Source organism: Leptopilina boulardi, unplaced genomic scaffold, assembly GCF_019393585.1.
Source record: "Leptopilina boulardi isolate dan_hultmark-lab unplaced genomic scaffold, ZJU_Lbou_2.1 LbouV2_166, whole genome shotgun sequence".
NCBI classification, from domain to species: domain Eukaryota; kingdom Metazoa; phylum Arthropoda; class Insecta; order Hymenoptera; family Figitidae; genus Leptopilina; species Leptopilina boulardi.
The window spans coordinates 301885-325070 of record NW_026137714.1 but is presented as its reverse complement, the minus strand read 5'-3'; the positions used below and the strand labels follow the sequence as shown (position 1 = coordinate 325070).

At 27.1% G+C, this 23186-nt stretch overlaps 1 protein-coding gene across 1 annotated transcript; it reads right to left on the bottom strand.

Moving 5' to 3' along the window:
* Positions 1–1334: 1334 nt before the first annotated feature.
* On the bottom strand, positions 1335–7089 carry LOC127277419 (uncharacterized). Its single transcript, XM_051298520.1, has 6 exons — positions 6834–7089; positions 6461–6523; positions 5181–5384; positions 3042–3366; positions 1686–1830; positions 1335–1519 (listed from the first exon to the last, which is right to left on the bottom strand). Exons 1-6 carry the CDS (start codon positions 6912–6914, stop codon positions 1480–1482), a joined length of 858 nt encoding a protein of 285 aa, XP_051154477.1. The 5' UTR covers positions 6915–7089; the 3' UTR covers positions 1335–1479.
* Positions 7090–23186: the final 16097 nt, after the last annotated feature.

The window sequence follows — 23186 nt, the reverse complement described above, 5'->3', positions numbered from 1 at the left end:
TCCTCTGCTTTTTTTTGAGCAAGAATATCATTTTGTGGAGCATCATGATTATGGTCTTCTTTATCAGCTATCCATTCCCCATCAATATAATTAATTTTTGAACGGCAAAATTTTGTTCGTAGAGCACAATATGCTGTTTTTTTGTTAGAGGAGGACACATAATACGTTTAATTATTCATTATAATAATTTTTGATGTTCTCAATTTTCCTTTTATTTCGGTCATCGTTAGAGAATTATAAATTCATTTATTGAAATAAAAATTTTAAATAATTCTAATAATAACCACAATGAGTTCTGTTCTGTCAATCAATAATTTGAAGTTAGATGTTTTATTTGATGTTTTGTTCTTTTTATTTTTATTCGTATATTATTTTCGCTTCAAAGTAAACTATTTAAACTATTGACCACGTAAAATAAGTTTCTAAAGAATTTTTCAGAATTAATTAATAATAAAAGAAATTTTTACGTACAATATTTCAAAAACCCGTACGTATTGCGATAAATTATATATAATAATTATTATTATAAATAAATATAAAATGAATTATAATTAATATTATATATATATATATATATATATATATGGGGGATTCTCCGCGTAGCACACGATTTGGTGTCTGAAACTTTAAAAATATTTTTTTATCGAAATGATAAATATAAATACATATTTTTGAAGATAAAGTGTCAAGAAATAAATATCCATGGTGGTTTCACATATATATAGACTAAAATAATATAACTACACTTTATTTAACCTTTATTATTTAATTATATTCTATTTTTTTTTAAATATTGAAGGGTCGGTGGATGCCGGTGGAGACGATTTTGTGATGCCCTGTACAAAATTGAATCTTGAAATGTGTAAAAAAAGGATAAATCAATTAGAAAATTGATTACATTCTTCATGGATCAACTTGAGGAATGAAACTTTTGCTGTTACTGAAGTAGAACTATATTAACATTTGACTTTTATTTAAATAATTCAATGTTTAATAATAAAACGCAGAATAACACACAAAAGTGCAGTCAAGTATGAATAGTAAACAAAAAAGAAAATAATTATTTTTTTCATCAAACGTTTTTTTTAATCAATTCCACTACAATATATCATAAATAAAATTAAAAAAGAATGAGGAAAAACAAATAAAAATTGTTCTGTATCAACTGATGTTCAAAGTACATATTTTAGTAAAAGGCGTTTAAAGCCTTGTTTGCATATTTCGTGTACAGAATTAAAATTTAAGTTTTTAAAAAAATGTTTTACCTTTGTAATGTTTATTGTTGATTTTTTCTTGATACTCTATGATATCTTTTTAAGGAAAAAAATGTTCGATTTTTTAAAAGTTCTAAAGTTGAGCAACTATGATATAAAAATTTATGTTGCTTATTTACTTTTTTCCATTGATTTTCTCTTTAAAAAAATTTAAGGGTTGTAGAAACCACTGATGTAAAGAAATTGTTGAAAGAAAATATTTATTTTATGCGTCTACGCAAGTTTTGAAAAACTCCTCCAGATCACTACAAAAAGTTTTAATTTTTAAAATAGAATTATACAATACATTAAATAGACTGAATTATATAAGAAAATATGCGCATCGATTATCGATCACGCAAAGATACCATATTTCCTTATAAAGAATCTATATCTATTATTATAAACTTTTATAAATAATATTATTCAAACCCTGTATTTAATAAATTTAATTGAGCCCTAAATATTATTCTGTCTCTCCTCTTATCATTTTCGGTCATGACTGTACCAATAAACTGTCCTGCATGCAAAGCAACTAACCTTCTTTCCTCTATAGCTAATGTTTTTTTCAACTGAACTACAATATTAAAAGAAAACTATGTTAATACTTTTAAAAAATAACATAAATTAATTATATTAATTATTAGGAAATATAAAAATTATTCATAATTTTGTTTAATTATTTAATTAAGCTTAATTTTTAATAAGCATGTTAATAGGCAATAAGGATAAATTTTCATAGAAAAATAGAGAAGAATATGTTTATATTGTTTATTATTACAATAAGACTTTAAAAATATAATCATCAGTAGGGTGGCCAACAAACTTTGAAACCTTGAAAACAAGAAAAACGTTGTTAATTTAATTACACATCAAAAAAATCGTGAATTCGCCCTGAATTTTTTATTCAACCTTGCAATTTTTTTTAAAATTGTCATTTTGATTTGTTTCAATTGAAACTTGTTTTTTAATTTTCCCAAATTTTTCGTATACCTTGAAGTAAATCGCTTTTTGGAAAAATGAAAATTTGACTAAGAATATGTGAAAACATATTTTATAACTGATTGATTAAAAAACACAAATTGTAAAAATTAAAAATTGTGCTAAACAGTACTAGGAATTTTCCAAAATAATTAATAAGTTTTGATCTGAAAGCAGATAAGACCAATTTTTAACCATGAAAATTATTAAATTAAAATGTTGATAATGTAAAAATTGTACTACACGACTTTAATGAGTAACATTTTCCCATAAATTTATTAAAACATTTTTTTTATAATTTGTAATTTTTAAAATTTTTTCCAATATTTGCTTTCGAAATTTTTGGTAAAATTTTGACTTTTTCAAAATATATTACATATTTCACAATAGATTACAAGTAACAATGCAGTACAAGTGTTAATTTTGTTTACAGAAACAAGAGTATTTCTGTTAAAAATTTTGTCCAAATTTAAATTAAAAATTTTTTTTGTAACTTTCAAACGATATTAAACAAATTGATTATCGTTTTAATGCCAGAATTAAAGAATGTATATTTTCCTTAGTGCTACATTTCTGACTAGCACTTAAAATAAGCCTTGTTTTAATATTATAACTATTTAAAATTATATGATATATAAATCTCAATTTCAAAATCCTAGAACTCTTTGTTTAAAACCGAAAAAAGCCTTGAATTTTGTTCGCAAATTGTAATGGCCACCCTGATCAGGAAGCAAAAAATCTATTAATTCATCTGCCTAATTAACTAACTTAAGTAATTTACTAAAACTATTTGTGAAATTTAAACACCTGTAAAGTTCCATATTTGTGGATGACTTCCTCCTAATTTACTTTGCAGTCTGCTATTTTGTGACTCGCAGAGATTGTTGGTTCGATGAGGTAAATGCCCAACGCACAAAATTGCTTTCCTTCTTCCCCAGTATTGTTTCAAATATTTAATGAATTTTTTTAGTTTCGGGTGATAAACACGTTTATATTCATAAATTTTGTTCTTGATTATTTCTAAACCATCATAATAACGTTCAGCCGGCGCTAATGCCAGACAGCATGCGTAATTTAAAATTATATTATCTGCTTCTTTTAATTTTAAAGTTTTCCAACGTTTTTTCATAGCCTTTAAATTAAAATATAATGAGAATATTATAATTTTTAACCTTTATGGGACTGAGAAAAAAAACACCTTCTATGGGCGGACGAGGTGCCCGGGTACCTACGTTTAATTTATTGAAGATTTTATATCAAAATGAGCAGTTCCATTAACTTTAAGTGTAGTGAACGTTTCAATGAAAGTAGTAATCACATAATATGAATACACTGCAAAAAGAAGTCTTATTTTAAGACCGAAAACAGGTCTTATTTTAAGAGGCAACATTTTTAAGGCAGCTTTGCTGAATTTACCCAATGCAATTTCCATTAAAACTACTAGCGATGATTTTAAGACTCATCTTAAAATAAGATTTGTTTGCTAATAAAACATTATCATTATTAGTTGATTATTAAAAAACTGTCCATTACGTATTAAGTATTTTGTATATATTCACAATTTCATTGATCTTTCATTAAATAGTATCCGTGTATATACTATTTTCTAGATTGCAAAACAGGTACATATTTAGGCAGATTATTTATGAAATCAAATATAAAAATGTAAAAAATTTATTTTTTATTATTTAAAATACATTTTTAATACAAATTAATTCTATTCAAACTTCATTTTTATAGTAATTTTTAAGTTAAAAACTGACGATTTCTTATGAATATAATTATTTAACTATAGTAACTAAATTACATATTTTATAAAAAAATTATGCGGGTGAAGAAACTTTATTTAATATTTCTGAATAAATAAATAAAAAAGGTACATTATAAATAATATTAAAACACTTTGGATAAATTTGAGATGTCAAAAAACCTTAGGTCGATACGATTTTAAAAATTATGAAAAAAATCAATTTGAAAATGCAAAAGGTACCCGGGTACCTTGTCAGTCCCATAAATGTTAAATAAAAAAATTATCTTTTATTGCTTTACAGAAAAAAAATATTGTGTTGGTCAAATTTTTCTATTGTGAATTTTTTACGCATTTTAATATTATTTGATACCAAGAATCTAAAAATAATCTGTTAAAAATACTTGTTTCTGTAATAATGTTAATATATCCTAAATATTTAGAAACCAAAAGGGCTACAGACTTAAATTTTTTTAAATAGTATGTCTTTTTATAATGGTTCAAGAAATGATCATGGCACAGGGGTGATTAAGAGACTTGATTATGTCTCAAGACTTGTTCATGGTTTGAGTCTTGATCAAACATTGAGCCATGATCAATGTTTGAGCCATAATTCAGAGTTTGAATTAAGCGTTGAGCCATGATAAATAGTCTGAATTAAGTCTTGAGCCATTATCAAGTCTAGAGCTATTATTCAGAGTCTGAATTGAGCCGTGAGCCATTATAAAAAGACTGAATTAAGCCTTGAGACATGATAAAAAGTCTCAATTAAATCTTGAGCCTTGATCAATTCGAGCCATGATTCACAGTCTTGATCAAGCATTGAGCCCTAATTCATAGTCTGGATCAAGCCTTCAGCCTTGCACAAGCCTTGATCCCTAATCAACCACATCTAAGCTTCAAGTCACAGTCAAGCCTTGAGATTATTTTTTTAGGCTCAATGGCTGAAAAATTATTAATTTTCGGGGGTTTCGCCATTAAAATTTTTTGTTCAGGAGATTATAAGTTACAAAACTGCAAAGTATTAAAAAGTGGAACATGACTTGTTTCCCTGTGTATCTTTTGTGGGGTCACTAATTTGAATTTCAGTCATTTTATTTCTTTTAAATTCATCAGTATTTTTTTACAGGGATAAAATTAATGGACTTTGGACCTGCTTATTGTCTCAATCTAACATTTATTTTTATTGTAAATTTTACCTTTTTTGAATGAAACCAACAACCGTGAATTTGCCATTTTGGAAATAATTCTTTTATTGCTGTTTGGACAGCGGATTCAAAATCAAGCATGCTGTGTTCTAGGTTATTTTTCAAATTTGGACAAAGTTCTTGAATTTTAATTAAAACTGCTTTATATAACAATTTTGTTCGCCTAGTCATCAAAATGAATACAGCTCCAACACTCTGTGAAGATATGACATACTTTTTTTGAAAAAAGTAACTGATGTTAAGAGAGTTGTAGGTTGGTTATAAGTTGTCAAAATTTTATATAGTCATTATAATTCTGAAATTTTGAAAAATTCATATCTCGAAGTCCCCCCCTCTTCTCGCCAAAAAAGACCAAAATTTTGAGGTTATGTTCGTTTCAAGACTCTGAATTTAGCCGCAAATCCTCCCCCTCCCCTCTCTTCGTATTTCCCGCCAAAAGTGATCTTAATTTTAAGGTTATGTTAGTGTCAAAACTGAATAGGGCCGAAACTCCTCCCCCCTCCCCAGACAAAAATGACCTACATATTGAGATTATGTTTGTTTCAAGACTCTGAATAGAGCCGCAAGTCCTTCCCTCTCCCCTCCTCTCTCTCCCAGAATTTTCCGCCGAAAACGCCGAAAATGACGTAAATTTTGAGGTTATGTTCGTTTCAAGACTGTGAATATAGTCGAAAGCCCCCCCCCTTCCTTACGTTTAAGGGGAGGTTGATTTTTCGTCGAAATTAAACTAAATTTTAAAGTTAAGTTGTTTTGGCGGGAAACGACCAAGAAGCAAACATAACCTCAAAATTTAGGCCAAAATTTGGCGCAAAAAGACCAAGAAACAAACATAACCTCAAAATTTAGGTCAAACTTTGAAGGAAAATGACCAAAAAACGAAAATAACCTCAAATGTATGTCAAATTTTAGCAGGAAAATTTAAAAAAATAGATAAATTTTGTTTTAAAAATTGAAAATAATAAAAACTAATATTAATAAAGATCATGAATAACATTTAAAAAAATAAGTAATAAAATATTAATAATAGTTTTAAATTCCAGAAATTTGCCTAACATTAACTCAAAATAGGTCCTAAGGCCATCTACAAAAACAATCAAAAACAGGAAGTTGGCGCGTGAAGTGCGCAGGGGGGCGAGTCCCCCTAGTATATATAAATATATATATATATCTATATATCTCGGAAAAGTTTTTAAAAGGAAAATTTCAACTAGAGAGTGTATCTTATGTACTACATTATTTTTATGAATTTAACCAAATGTATGTCTACATACCTTGTCATTTACACGCATCACAATTGTGTAAAGTTGGCAGATTTTTGCAATTTTGGGACAAACCTAACAAACATTCATAATAAAAAATTCGAATTTTAACCATCGGTTGAAGATGAAAAAAGTAGTCAGACCAATCATTAAAAATTATAGTTGATCCAACACCACATTTAAAGTTAGTCAAATTAAAATAATTTCCTACCCAGGTGGAAAAGTTCCCGGTAGTCACTACCGGGAACTTTTCCACCTGGGTAGTATTGAGTTAAAATTTCTACCGGGAATATAACAAATTTTAAATAAAAATATTTCCTGTCATATAGAATTATAATTAAAATAAGTAATACGATCAATACCAAAATTAAAAACATAACATTACTTCGAATGTTCCATCCATATAAACTTCAGTTTGTCTATTTAATTCGCTGATAAGTTTATCCGTAGAGAAGAGTAATGCCATTTGTGTTCCATGCTTTACTACACCTTTAAAAATGAGTTTTAACTTTGAATTTTTCAACAAGTAACCTGCTAACTCTTCTAATGTTTTAGGACGGCAGAATCCAGCCTTTCTCCGTTTTCTCAATAATATTTGTTTTACAGATCTCCACTCTAGAGAAACCTTCTTTCCATTGTTTTCGAATCTTAAATAAATTTTTTTAACATTAAATATTAAATTAAAATTTGAACCCTATAGAGACCGAACCTCAAAAAATTGAGATATAACAATTAGCAATAGCAATTTTTTATTCGACATGTCTTTATAAATTGGAAGAGTTAAAAGTACATAATTTACATAAATATTTCAACTATTTGATTTTAAAATATCTGTTTTTTAGAAATACTTCATTTTAAAATAATATTTAAATCTTAAATTTTTTATACATATATGTCAACACATAAAAAAATGAAAATATTTATTGACTTTAAATTTCGAGTATTCTTACTATATAAACGTTTTAAAATAAGTATATTTTATCAGAATAAATATATAATTTTATTAAAAATTAATTAAAATAAATATAATTTTATATAAAATAAATAACAAAAGGCACATAATAGTAAGTAAATTAAAATATATATGTGTGAATATTTAATTGATGGTTATTAATAATTTTTAAGTTAAAGAAAAAAAATTTGCATTAAGTAATTATATTTACTTAAGTCAATAAATTAAGTTTGAGTTTTGAATAACTCGCTATTTTTGTTTCAATTAAATATTTATTTATTTCAGTGTCAAATAATTTATACTTACAAAAAAATGAAGTATTTAATTGAAATAAATAAATTAAGTTTTTTAAGTAACAAATTATTTGTGTTAAATAAATTCATATAGGGTCAGTTGATGTAAATGGGGACAAAATCGCTATTTTTCACAAATTACGTAACTTTCTTTCTTTAAAAGGTACGGGTTTATTTTTTTTAAGTTATATATTTAAGTCTGTTTTCTTTGAAATGCTCGACAAAATACTGAAACAGTTTGACTTTAATTTTCAAGTTTTCATGCATTGAGCGATAACTTGAATTATCTTGCTGCTAATTGTCGAGATAAAAGCTTGGTAATACTCAAAACCTCTTGCAGGTGATCTGGGGTTAAAATATTGACGTAGAACTTAATTTTAAAACTGTAAATTAAACTCCAAAACCTCTTGTCCCCCTTTACCCTAACTGACCCTATTAGATTCAATTAAATATTTACTTGACCCAATTACGATATATTTGTTTCAAATATGTTTGATTCAAATAATTTAAGTTATTTAAATCGAATACATACTTTTTAGATCCAACTTAAAAATATTTGTACCAAGTAAATATTTTTCAAATAATTTGAATCAATTGATTCGAATAAATTTTTTTTCCAGTGTACAGTAAAATTGTCGGGGTAGCTTGCTTTAAGCTTGCGTGGCTAGTTTGCCATAGGCGAGACATTTAAAGCTTGTAGTATTCTTGTGATAATCTTGTATCGCAAACATGCAAAACTTAATATAAAGTTTTACTCACTCATGACATACTTCATCATAAATTTCTCTTAAATTTAGTGTCATTATTAAACAACGTTTAATCATTTCTGATTTGGCCGCATTATTATTTTCAACGTTGTCGTCTCGAGAACACAGATGAGGCTTTATCAGTTGGTACTGATTACCAACTTTCTTCAAAGCACCTTTACAACATCCTTTAATCCTGTTTGTACGGTTTACACACCTACAGCAATTTTGAATAATTGAAAAGTTAAATAGAATTATTAGACGTTAATGAAGGAGTGAGAGGAAGAAAGCGGTGCAAGGAATGACTTTTTGGATAGATAAGTGACAAATTTACTGAACATGAAATATTGAACAATGTTTCGACAATTTTTAATACATTATTTAAAAAAATTGAATACTTGTTAGAAATTAATTTCAACTCTGGATTTAAAAAAATTTTAAGTAATTTCAAAATTTTTCTTAAAGCTTCGTTGGGCTCAAGTCAAAAAAGATGTTTGAATTTATCTTGTATTACTATTTGCAAAAATCTTCTAACCTTTTCAAAACAACTTTTAATTAATTTTTCAAAAAAATGTGTACAGTGTAAGATAATATATTAACTTTAATCTTAAATAATTAATTTAATTTTAATTAATAGTAATTAAATATTATTAATTAATTTAATTTAATTAATAAATTTAATTGATTTTTATATGAAACGTTTAAGGGTTTTGATTTTTTAATAGAAGTTCAATTAAATAACAATTAAATCAACTTTCTCTAATAGGAATGTAATTTCTGTAAAATTAGAATTTAATTAAAAAGAATAAAAAAGTAGAATTAGAGTAAAGTTTAAAAATTTTGAAAATGATAACCTGTAGGTGACGGTTCGTGTGCATCTATCGTCTCTATCATATTTGTAGCCACCGTGATAGAAAGTTTGCATGGTATTACTACTCAAAAAACAAAGAAAAAATAATTTAACACCAGCAACACATTTTTTTTAAAAAAGTGGTACAGAATGATAAAAAATTTACTTTTTACAAAGAACATCAAAACAAAATGTCGACTCGCGTTTTACTGTCGTTATGGCAACACATTCACTGACAATATATTGTGTATTAAAAAATTATATTTATATATTATTTAAATAAATTAATATGTAATTAAATTATTTAATACATTATTATTTAAATAAATATATGTAAAATATGTAATTATCTGTAATATAAAAATGTATACTACATCGATGATAATATGGTCATTAATACATTTTTTTAATAAACAACTACAATATAATTACCTATACCTATATATTTTTAATTATTTATTATTATTAATATAAAAAAAACTTTGATCAAAGTCAGTCCGATCAAAACTGATCATGCTAGACTGCCCACCATTTTGAAAAATATCATTTCGAGAAAACCACGTTTAAAGTTTTGACATATAAAAACTTATAAAAAAAATAAACTCCACGTTAATCTACGATGCCTGCACCTTCACAGAAAATTAAAAGGCATTAAAATAAGCTGCAACGCTTATTATTTTAATCCAATTTTGCTTATTTTAATCCATTTTGGTATTAAAATAAGCAAAATTGGATTAAAATAATAAGCGTTGCAGCTTATTTTAATACCTTATAATTTTCTGTGTTATAATTGGCCTTGTACATTAATATTGGCTTTAATTTCATCCAATCGAGCGGATGTAAGTGTAAAAGAACATAATTGTTACCAGGGTAAAAGAGAAAATAGCTGATAGCGATAACTATCACATGAACCCACATAGCACGACTTCTTGCTGTGAGGTTACTGTAAGGATATCTGTAGGGTTTGTAAGGTTACCGTGTAAGCCTGCAATAAACTTGAGGTAATCTTAAAACTTCCGCCTTACAATAAGCTTAGACAGTAAAGCAAAGGTAAGCTTACACAGTAAAGTCGTGGTAAGTTTACGTGGTTAGGTTGTGGTAAGCTTACACGGTAAGGTTGTTGTAAGCTTCCCGTAAGGTTATTGTAAGGTTGCTGTAAGGTTACTGTAAACATAAAGTAATATGAAAATATATTAAAAATAATTATATTATAATATATATTATATTACAAATTTTTTTTATAAAAAATTATATATTTGGTGAAGTACTTCATGAACCCCAATAGGGTGTGTCAAATAAAAGTTACTGCGCAGCCGTATGTGCCATAGAAAACTACTGCGCATCAATATTAATAAAATTTATTTATGAATAACATTCTATGTTTACAGTAACCTTACAGCAACCTTACAGAAACCTTAAAGGAAGCTTACAACAACCTAACCACGTAAACTTACCACGAATTTACTGTGTAAGCTTACCTTTGCTTTACTGTCTAAGCTTATTGTAAGGCGGAAGTTACCTCAAGTTACCTCAATTACCTCAAGTTTACTGCAGACTTACACGGTAACCTTACAAAACCTACAGATATCCTTACAGTAACCCCACAGCAAGAAGCCGTGCTATGTGGGAAGCTCTCTTAGACACCTTCTGCAGATTTCGTTTTTTTCACATAAAATAACTTCGAAATCGCTTTTGTTGATATAATTTCTATTCTACACATTATAAAGTATCGTTTAAGCAAATCGATTTTTTTTCGGGTCAGTTTTTCATCCACCTTAAATTGCAGTAAATTGTTGTGCTGTGTGGAAAGATAGTTAATTCCAAAAATTTTATAAAATCAATACTTACTTTTAATATTGGTATATATTTTAATCTATCACAAACAATTTGTCACTTCCACGATGTTATTAATAATTCTCTTATTACAAAGGAAAAAACACATTTTAAAAATATTTCTAAAAAACATATGAAAACAATTAGTACTTTGATTATTGGGAATTATAATTCGAAAATTATTATTTTTCGATTTTCAACAAGGTTTTTTGCTAAGCGCAATATGGGACAATCCAGCCCAAATAGCACGTAATATTACAGTAATATTGCAGTAATATTAAAATGTCTACCTCATGGTAATATTACCAGTTAATACTGCTGTAATATTACCAGTTAATACTGCTGTAATATTACAGTAATATTACTGCAATATTACACTAATATTACTGTATGGTTACTGTAATATTACAGATTTAGAAAATTCAAAATTACAATATGGCGGAAGAATTTTAAAAAATTAAACATATTTGCTTGAAAATCATTACTCGCGGGTTTTTGGGGTCGCTGATGAATTCGGTGTCCGTTTTTCAAAATTCAAAACGGTGGATGCAATATAGCGAAAATTTTTTTAAAAAATCTTTCGGATTCGCTTGAAAATTGTTACTCGGGGGTCATCAGGGCGACTGATTTCTAATCTGATGTTAGTTTTTCAAAATTTAAAATGTCGTATCCAATATGGCGGCCAGGCATATAAAAATCAATACAATTTATTAATATAAGTTTCGTAATCAGCGACCCGAAAAACGAGTTTCAAGTAAATCCGTCGAATTTAAAATAATATTTCCGTCATTTTGGTTCAGCCATTTTGAATTTTGAAAATTAACAGCAGATTCGTAATATAAGCGACCCCAAATACCCCGAGTAACGATTTTCAAACGATATCGAACGATTTTTTAAAATTGTTTTACCATATTGGATCGGCCATTTTGAATTTTTTTAAATCTGACTTCAAAATAAATGTGAAAAATGTAGAAATTTTTACGAGAAACTTTTTTTCCGAACCGTTTTTACAATTTTTTTGTCGAAGCAAAAAGAAACATGCGACACTTACCTTGATGTAACAAATACCACAACTACAATGTATTACACCGAGTTTTACATAAAAAATATTGTTAAAAAGATATATTATATGTTCACCATCTCTTAATGGATAATTTTATAATAATATTTTGTTCAATTGAAGTACATGAAAAAAAAGTTGTCTGGGTCCGAGGTTCAAAATATGAACTAAGCAGAAGAACGCTAGGTTTGAAGTTAAAATCATAGAAAGCATAACTTCAATAATTAGGTTATTTCTTGGTCAAGATAATGTTGGGTTTAATGTTAAAAATAGGGTCTTAGAATAAGAGGCCACTGGATTTAACGTTAAAATTAGAAAACGTAACCTTAAAATTTGGTCAAATCTCATAACCAAAATACGAACATAATTTTGTTTAAAAATTTTTTATTAATATTAATTATTAATTATTATAATTATAATTAACATTAATTATTCTTTATTATAATTATAATTAGTTTTAATTATTGTAATTATAATAAATATTAATTATTATAATTATAATTAATTTTATATAATCATTATTATAATTATAATTAAGAATTGTTAATATTACTGCAAGCGTATTATTTAGATTACAGTAAGCTTACAGTAAACTTAAAGTAAGTTTAAGCTTATCCCAATATACTGGGTTGTGTATATCAATTTAATAATTAATTCATTATAATTTTCAATGAAAAAATACATATATAATAATTTAAACAATTAATTTACTATCAAGTTATTTTGAATTTTTTTTAAATTAGGTGCAATCTTAATATTCAGAAATGTTTTAGAATGAACACAAAAAAAGAATTTTTCCTTTTTCTAATGCGTTTATAAATATTGTGAAGCATGATTAAAAATTATATTATACGTCTTGTTATATTTTCATCATGTCTCTGAAAAATTTGTAAAATGTAACATTTTTAAATTTCAGAATTGTAAAAAATAAAATTTTCTAACTTTACATTTGTAAAAAGATTTTTTTTTCAGCTTCACTATTATAATATAACAATATTAACTTTTGCATAATATAACATATTCAGAAAAAAATTTGTGTGAAAATGATACCTTCTCTTTAAATGAGTCGGTATCAAAACTACACAAATTTTTAAAAAAAAATGTTAGATTGAACAAAAAAATAAATTGTTAAATTTTACATTCAATTTTTTTTCTTTTATTATTTTAATATATTCATTTTTTTTTTTTTTTTTTTTTTTATAAATAAAAAAATATTTTTTTTTGTTTGTTATTTTGTACATAGAATTTTTTTTTGTTTTTTTGCAGAGTTATTTTTTACATAATTTTTTTTTTTAATTTGTTATATATTACAAATTTTTTTTTTTAATTTGTTATTTTTTACATAAAATTTTTGTTTGAATTTGTTATTTTGTACATTTAATAATTTTTTTTTAAATTGTTATTTCTTACATATAAAAATTTAATTTGTTATTTTGTACATCAAAATTTTTTTAGCTTGTTATCTTTTAACATTTTTTATAACAATTTTTATATAAGTACCTTTGTTATTTTGTACAAAAGTAAAAATTTCGTCTAAAATATTTATTTGCTTAGTCTAATTGTTTTTTGCAAAGGCAAGTGAAGCAAGGCATGTACGCCCCTCTATTGGCCACACGAATTTATCTATAGGGCTGAAATTTGGTACAAATATAGTATATTTACCTGTAGATTACAGGAAAAATATAGCAAGCACAATTTAAATAATCATATTGTTTTTAAGAAAAACTGATATTTTCAAACAAAAACATAGAATTTTCTATCTCTGTTATAGGGATTCTATCAAATAAAAATTCGTGTAAATAAAAATTCTGACACATGGAGATTCGATAGTTTAAAAATTCTGACATTATACAATTCGAATCACTTAAATTCTGCTGAATGAGAATTTTGAAAAACTAAAATTGGTTTAAATTGTAATTCTATAAAATAAAAAGTTGGATATCAAAAAATTTGGTAAAATAAAAATTATATTAAATTAAAATTCGGTACTTAAAAACTATAAGCATAAAAATAAAATTTTGTTTGCAAAGAAAGTAATTCAAATACTAATTCGAAAAATGAAAATTCATCTAAATAGAAATTCTATCAAATGAAATACATACAATTGAAAATTAAGTATGTTAAGATGGGTTTAAAATTAAAATCTTAAAATGATGTTATTTTCTTGGTTAAGAGAGCAAATAAGATAACATAAATGTTTGTTAACACTTGCAGAACATACCCTTTTTAAAGTAAAAAGCACACAGGGATCCGTATGATATCAGGCAGTTTTCAAATTCTACCTTTTCTAAAGTACTTATCTCTTTAATTATAAAAAAATTTCCAATTCACTTTAATAATTGTAGAAGAAGACCTCATATTTTAAACTGCTCATTAGAAATATTTAGGTGTAGAAAAAAAATTATGAAGAAAATTGAAAATAAAAATAATTTTTAAACAATGTTTGTGGTAAATAAATTATAGTTTTTGTAATTTTTTAATAATATTAGCTTACATTTTAGATTTGTATGCTCAAATAGTGATACTATGAGGAAAAAATAACCCTATAGTGTAATTAGAAAAATAGACATTTGTTATTCCAAAAATATGCTTGATGTTCTTTGCACATCGTTCGAATATAAACTCAACGCAAAACTGAAACTTTTAAATTTAAGGATGTATTAAAAGTTATCTACAAATAAGCCAATAATGAGGTTAGCGTCTCACAGATATTTGGCGTGTTCTGAGCGTTGAGAAAATAGCTGTAGGAGAATGTTTCATTCCATTAAAATTTTTTTATCATCTTGTACCCTTCAAAAAGAGCTATTAGATTTGTTTCCAAAATTTTTTCATCAAACCGTGTACGAGATATAAATTTTTCAAAATTAAAGGATTTAAAAAAAAAATTTTATGCTTATAAATTTTTTAGTATATGTATCTAAGAATACCGTATTAATAACCTTAAATTAAGCAGGCTTGCATACGGGAGTAACTCGTTAGCAGGAGGCTAGAAAGAACATCTTCCTGGACATTTTCAAGTCTGACACACTCTTATTTTAACACTTTTTAAACAAATTAACCAATTAAAAATTATATTCAATTTTTTACAGAAATCAATTATTTTTATAGTGCGATGTGTTTAAATAGTTAAAATTTAACTCCTCTACATATACAGTGATTAAAGAACAGAATATGAAAGTAAGTAATTTTTTTAATTATATGTATTTCATTTATATATATTTCATTATGAAATAATAATAACCTTCATTTCATCAGTAAATAAATAAGAACAATTTGTCATGTTATCATTGCATAATTTAAAATCACTAGAAAAACATAAAAAAAGGAGTAGTGGTCTCATATACCGCTAAAAGCAAAAAAAGTGATTTTTTTACATTTAAGTTAAAAAATTTATTTAAACGGTTTATTATTCGTTAATTAATAAAATTAAGAAAATTGAAATTAAATCATTCTTAAAAAGGCAGAAATTGCCATACTTGATACTTATTACTTAGAGTTGCCACGTGTGTCCCACATCAGTGAAATCTTAAGGCACAGACCAGGGCCACATATTCCCCACATATTTTTCAGCGCCATCTATTTTGCTTGGTAGTTTTTACAAGTTGGTCTCCGCGTTAAGAGTTCGAGCGAATGATTTTATTAATTGTTATTTAAAGTGTTCATATATTTGTTTTCATTACTTGAATATTTAAAAATAATTGACCCATTAAGGCCGATAGGTTACACAGCGTTTCTTCCGTGAAACTAACTATTGGATTCATATCATAACCGAAAAAAAGATTTAATTACCTATGTTTTCTTTTTGAAAAATAATTTGTTTAAACAATGAAATAAAAAAAATTCGATTTTTAACTAGTCAATACAGCCATTCAAAAGGACGTGGGAAAATAAGCAACTTTTTTTACAACTTTTTTATCCGTCCACACCTTTTTGTAATAAATAATTATAAACAATCAGAAAAAGTAAGTACGATACAGCCCATGCTCGGAGAATTTCAAAAACATCAAAAGTAATTATTGGGATCATTGCATAACCAAAAAAATGTAACCCCTCTTTTGAAAAATAATTTGTTTATCTAATTTGTTTAAACAATTGAATACAAAGTTTGATTTTTAAGCAACTTTCTTCTTTACAACTTTTTTATTCGTCCACGCCTTTTTGTAATAAATAAAAAAGGTGTGGACGGATAAAAAAGTTGCTTATTTGACACGTTCATTTGAATGGAGGTATTAGTTTTTTAAAAATCGAATTTTTTTTATTTAATTGTTCAAACAAATTATTTTGCAAAAAGAAAAAAAGGGTTAACATTTTTTCCGGTATTCTATGAATCCAATAGTTACTTTTTTTTTACTAATTGTTTATAATTATTTATCGCAAAAAGTTGTGGATGGATAAAAAAGTTGTGAAGTTAAAAGTTGCTTATTTTTTTACGTTCTTTCAAATGGCAGTATTGCTTTTTTTAAAATCGGATTTTTTTTTATTTAATTGTTTAATCAAATTAGTTAAGCAAATTATTTTACAAAAGAAAAAAAAGGTGTATCTTTTTTTCGGTTATGTTATGAATACTATAGTTAGTTGAGCAACGCTGAAGATTGGGAAGGCCCTCATAAGGGCCACCGTAGGGGTCACGCATGAATCGCCCACATGATCGATTAGCAAAATTTTCTAAGTCTAAAAGTCAAATATTTTTTTATCACCAAAAAATTAATGTCTACAATTATTCAGAACAATATGAAAAACGCGTTTTTAATAAAAATAGATTTTCACTTTTTTTTGAAAATTCACCTGGGATGATTCATGATAATAATCATACAGCATATAATTAATTATATTTTATAAATTTAATTTAATTTGATAATACAATTTAATATCTTAATTTTAACTAAATGATGTTAAGTACTTTTCTGAGTTAGGTATTTTGCAAGTTTAAATGGCATCAAGAAGTTAACATTCGTTTTCACGTAGCATGTGTAGTGTAGTTAGTAAAGCGTTAGGTTCATAGTCCGTAGGTCCTAAGTTCGATTCTCACATGCGTTAAATTTATTTATTTTTCAGGTTCGCGTTGATGAATCATTAATTCTATGTATGAATTAGTTAAAAAATGAAAATATACAATCATAGACTGCAGGAATTACATATTTTTTAATTAATATATATATATATATATTACTTTAAATCTTTATCCGCCAGTTAATTAATAAATTCAATTTGAGTATGAATTTAATTTAGAAATGGAACAATTAGTAAATAAATATGTTATTTAATCATAATTTAAGCTTATTTATTATTATTAATTAATCCAAAATAATTTTTAATATTTTCAAAAATTGATATTAACAAAGGCCAGACCAGGGCCCTAGTAGGGGCTGTTAGGGACGGAATTTCCGTCACTTTATAATTTTTTTATATAATTATAAATTATTAATTTTTCTTAGTATTTATTATATTATAAAACACAACACACATTATTATTCTCATTGTTAATATTTCAATTATTGTTTCGAAATTATTTAATAATTATGCAAAAGGTCTCTTCATATACTTTATTTATAATGAATCGTTAAATTGAAATATGTTACAAGATAATAACATATTCTAAATTCTTATTATATCATTTAAATGTGGGTCTTCAATATATAACAATTACTTAATCCTTTTGGGAAGATTAAGTAATATTAATGAAAATTATAAGTAGAGTAGGTGATTGAATGTATCACTGCCCCAGTTAAAAATGCAACGTTGTTGAAATTGCATGAAAATAAGGAGAAGTCAGTTGCAAAATCAACTCTCCTTCTACATGATTCGGGAGTGATCATTGTCACCATTCTGATTGTTAAAAAGAGTTTAAATAGTGATCGAAGGATCAGTAAGAAAAAAACAAGTGTTCAGTTTCATTCCCGCAGAGCGGATGTATTGTTGATTCCCGCAAAAGGCGGATGATTATATTATTGAAGTCCCACAAAAAGTGGTTGATAGAATTGAATATTCCCCAAGTCAGGGTTGATCTTCGTGATTAATATTAAAAGTGCAAGTGCCTTAAGAATATAACAAGTTAAATAAATAGCATCGAGAAATTCATATGAAATAAAAGTATATAAGAGAAGACTTCCGCATTCAGGCATCAAGTGACAAACACGAGTATTTAAGTAATACGATACTTTATTTCTGGTCTGATTATAATTATTATTTTGGTGAGTCTTTTAACAATTGCCTTTTATTCTTTTTAAAAAGAATTTAAACATACATTACACAAACACACAAACAATTTTCATAACAAAATAGAAGTTGTATTTTGAAAATAGAATCGTTATTGCTGTTATTTGTGAGACTTGACGTAAGTCAAGTAGCTTAATTATTGAATTTTGTAATAAATCTTTCTTTGCATGTATAAAACAAATACTTTGAGAATAATTTGTAATAAATTGAGTGTTAATTTAATTTGACTCTATTTATTTATTTTTCACATTAAATTACTTTGTCTCATATTTCTTTTAAACATTTTCTCTGAAATACCGTCTATCCGGGTTTATTGAATTGATAATTTACTGAGGGGTAGTCCACTACCTTATTCTAAAATTCTTTAGCGAAGAGCATTTACGCTTTCCGAATAAGCGGGTTGTTAATAATAAAGATTAGTGTAGTTTCTAACTTATTATTTTTCTTCAAAATTTATTTTACTTTATTTATTTTTTTTGTTAATCAACATCCGTCTTTAACAAAATGGTGGCAGCGGTGGGATATATCGCTTATATTTTTGAAAAAATGTTTTAAAAAAAAAAAAAAGTTGAGACTTTAGTAAAGAGTGAAAAATAAATTTTCTTTCTGAAAACACACATGAATTAAAAAACACTCACAAATACACAGTAATTATTTGAAGTAAATTGAGATAAAAAATGATGAAATTGAATTGATGTTGAAATATTTGTTTATTGTTTCCATGTTTTAATGTATTATTTTTTCAGACAAAATTTTTTGTTTGGGTTTTTTTTTAAGTGCGCGAGTAGAATTTTTTTGTTATTTTTATTTTGGTTCGCTAACGCCGAACTGAGACACAGTAACTACCCTTGCATTCGGCAAGCTCTGGTTTCTCTAAAAATTCGGTAAAAATTCCTCGACTTAACCTTGCCGGAAGTGTGTAGCCACTTGGGCAAGTGAGAGGCTTAAAATCACGAAAAGTATACAAAACAGGAGTTAGATTTTATTGTTTGAATATAAAATTTCAAATGTATAATTATTCTAAATGCGAAGAAAATAAATTAGAAAGACAACGTAAACTTCGTACACACATTTTAGCTAGAAGAAATATTAGTCCAGAAAGATTTGATGCGGTAAAACGACAATTATTCGTCGGAAAAGAAAAAGTTAAAGATACGCGTTCAGAAAACAATTACAGCTCACTAGCACAATCATTGCAAAATTTGAGCATGACAGGTAATTAAAAGTTTGATTAATTAAAAGAAATAAACGACCTTGCTATAGATAGGTTACGGGATTAGTGCGTTAATCGTATTTCAAAACATTGCGAGCACCAAGTCACAGTAAGAGTGCTGAGTTGACAAAGTATACAGTTGAAAGAAATTAAATTAATAAGATAAATAAAATAAAAACATAATGTGTTAATAAAAGAATTTAAAAAAACAAATTATCAAGAACATATTTTCTTTTTATTTTACAATTGATTTAAATAAAAAGAATCTAATAATTTAAACAAAGTTTTTTTTTCTAATCGTTTGAGTGAGATTTCTTTGCGATAGAAGAGTAGAGAAAATATGCAATAAGAAACCGGGTCTTATTACAGAGTTATACGAGTATTTAAAAGACATTTATTTCGAAATAATAAATTGGGAATTTACGATTATTTTATTTCACGAGTGTTATGAAAATAAACGAATTTTAAAAGTTTTAAAATAAATATCTGTGATTTTTGCCAGATATAATCAATAAAAAGAATTGATTTTTTTTTTATGTTGAGATTTTTTTTTTTTGAGAGATAATCATGACGGATCGGGAAGGAAACGGTGAACGGCGTCAATCCGGTAATGAAAATCAAGGACATATTGACAATCCTTTCGCGGAAAACAGACGCGAAAATTTCAATGCAACAAATGTAGCTGAATTATATAGGGACAGGACAGATTTAGGTTTCCAATCAATTTTACCTCTGCAGCGACCATTTGTCGCAAATGATGAAGAAAATGCAGGTATCGCGGCGGCTCGCTCTATTGCTGATAGCTTAACCATACAAAATGCCCTAATGGAAATAAAGGTTTATGATGGAAAGAACATGTCGGTCAAGGATTTTATTCAAGATGTAGTGGTAGCTGCTTCGAAATTTCCCCCCGAATATGAAGGAACGTTAATTACTTCGGTTTTAGGAAAATTAACAGGTCCAGCGAGAGACTGCACAGACAACAAGCAATTTGCTAGATTAACTGATATAATAGAGCTTTTAAAAGAAAGATTTGCACCTGGACAAGCGTTTGAAGTGTATTATGCAGAAATTATGAATTTAAAAATGTACAGGAATGAAAATTTACCTGACCTTTATGATAGATTATTGAGATTACTTAGCGGGGCAAGTTCAGCCCTACGCGCTACATTCGATGCTAACACAGAGGCAGTAACAACCAATGTTGTGAAACATACAGCATTAAAAACGTTTGTTAGAGCGTTGCCAGATGAAATTGCGAACGCAGTAGATGCACGTGCGCCTAGAAATTTAGAGGAAGCATACAAATACGCAAAAGCGCGGCAAGAAAGAAAAATGCAACCGTTTACAGGGGGTTATTCGTCATATATTACTAATTATAGCGATAATAATCAAAGAGTCATGAAAACTCGATGGGAAGAACAAAATGATTTTAGGGGTTACAGAAATTATGAGGAAAGAAGAGATAAAAATAGATATAATACCGAAAATCGGTCTAGTAGGGGACGATATCTGGATTCGGAAAATTATCAACCAAGGTACGAACAAAGAGAGGATAGAAATTATAATATAAATTATGGTAAAAATAATTATGGGAAAACTCAGGATGATAATACAGGGCGTAGCAACGACTATAACGACCCTAGACTTTACAACTCTAACGCGGATAGAATCAACTGGGAAAATAGGTATCAAAGTCCAAGTAGATACATACAAGAAAATTGTTATAATACAAACGGGCCCAGAGAAAATTGGGAAAACAGATACCCCACAGATTATGCAAATAAAGAAAGAAATAATTACTCTAATAGTAGAACAGCATCGGTAGAAAGAAATAATAGTAACAGTCCTTTAAACTGGGAACTTGCTCGTCGAGAAGACGCGACGATGAGCTCGAACGATCAAACGCGTCAGCCAATGGTACGTTTTCAAGAAAACCAGTCATTTTCAAAATAAGTGAGACAGTAACTGAATCGCCTGCAGTAAAATTACCTGGGGATTATTTAGTAGGAGGAAAAGCAAGTTTTCTTGTAGATGCAGGGGCGGATATTAACATTATAAAATCTGACGCGTTAAGCCCTGATGCGCCAGTTAGAACCTCTGAAGCATCGTACATGACAGGAGTGTCAAAAACTAGATTTTACACACTAGGCACAGTAGAAATTACAATATTTGATAAACAATATACTTTTCATGTAGTAAAACCTAATCTTGAAGTAAAAACAGATGGTATAATAGGAAGACCTTATTTAAATGTCTTTTACAACTTTTTACTGACGGCGTCTAAGCCAGTACAACCTATCCCATGCATAGATCAGGAAACACATACTAATTACATTAAGCCTAATGCTAGGAATTTCGAATTTGATCAACGAAGGGTAGTTAACCACGATACTTTACAGAAATCATATGAAGCACATAATGCAGATTTTATTAGATGGGAAAATAAAGAAAATTATGATAATCAAGAATATTCAAATAACATATCAATGGTGGATAATAAACCATCTTCTGAACCTAGAAATGTAGATGACAATAGAAGTCATTTTCCAGCATGTAATACCATTGTTGAACTTAATAAAATTGGAAGAGGGCAACCCACGGTAGAGTTGGAAGTAAATTATCTTGTAGGTGATAAAACTCTATTTTTTGAAGATAATGAGGCTAAAATAAATATTATAAAAGCTACAGTATTGCGAACTGATGCGCCAGCAAATACAAAAGATGTAACGTGTATTAAAGGAGTTTGTTGCAAGGATTTATATACAATAGGGACAGTTGAATTAGAAATTCTTGGAATCAAATCTCTCTTCCACATAGTAGATTCCACATTTCCTATTTCAGCAGAAGGACTTTTAGGAAGACCATTTTTATTCAAAGAAAAATCAAATAGCTGGTTCCTCTACAAGAAACAAAAATTACAATTGAAATCAGTAGTACCTGATGCTTTTATGGACCCTGAATACAGAAGAATTGAAAGGTGCTCAGGAAAGCAAGTAGTGAGAGAAAAACTACCTCCTATAAATAGTGAACTGAGAATCAAACCTAAAGTCATCGTGAAACCAAAGGAAACAACAGAGGAAACCAAACCTATTTCACCAGAATTGAGGACTAAGGTAGAAAAGAGGTTAGAAGAAATAAGGAAATCTCGAAAGGTAACTATTACTATAATAAATCGACTGATGCATAGTAAACTAAAAACAGAAACGTTACAAATACATACTATGAACATGTCAAAAGAAGAAACAGGAAAAAAATTGAAAATAAACGAGAAGAAAACAAAGGAAAATGCAAAGAAAAAAATAAAAGACATTGATAAAACAAAAAATAACTCTAGATGGATGAAAATTTTATTTAGTCAGGTACTATGGGGTAGAAGACAGAAAAGAATAAATAAAATTAATAGAAGATCAACTGCAAACAGGAATAAACAAAAGTGACTAGTTAAAATCTGTGCATAAAGGATTAAATATATCCAAGTCAGGTACTAAAGTACAAACAAAAAAAATAAAACAGAAAATATGGGAGAAAATGTAACATGTATATATATATTTTAAAATAATGGGAGTAATTAT

Bases quoted from the DNA above. Each gene is read 5' to 3' on its own strand.
- LOC127277419 (XM_051298520.1), bottom strand. From the start codon at position 6,914: ATGGCATTACTCTTCTCTACGGATAAACTTATCAGCGAATTAAATAGA. The intron at 5,385-6,460 runs GTATGTAGACAT...ATATCTTCACAG, and splicing joins TGATGCGTGTAAATGACAAG to AGTGTTGGAGCTGTATTCAT. The intron at 3,367-5,180 runs GTAAAATTTACA...TTTAATTTAAAG, and splicing joins GTTGGTTTCATTCAAAAAAG to GCTATGAAAAAACGTTGGAA.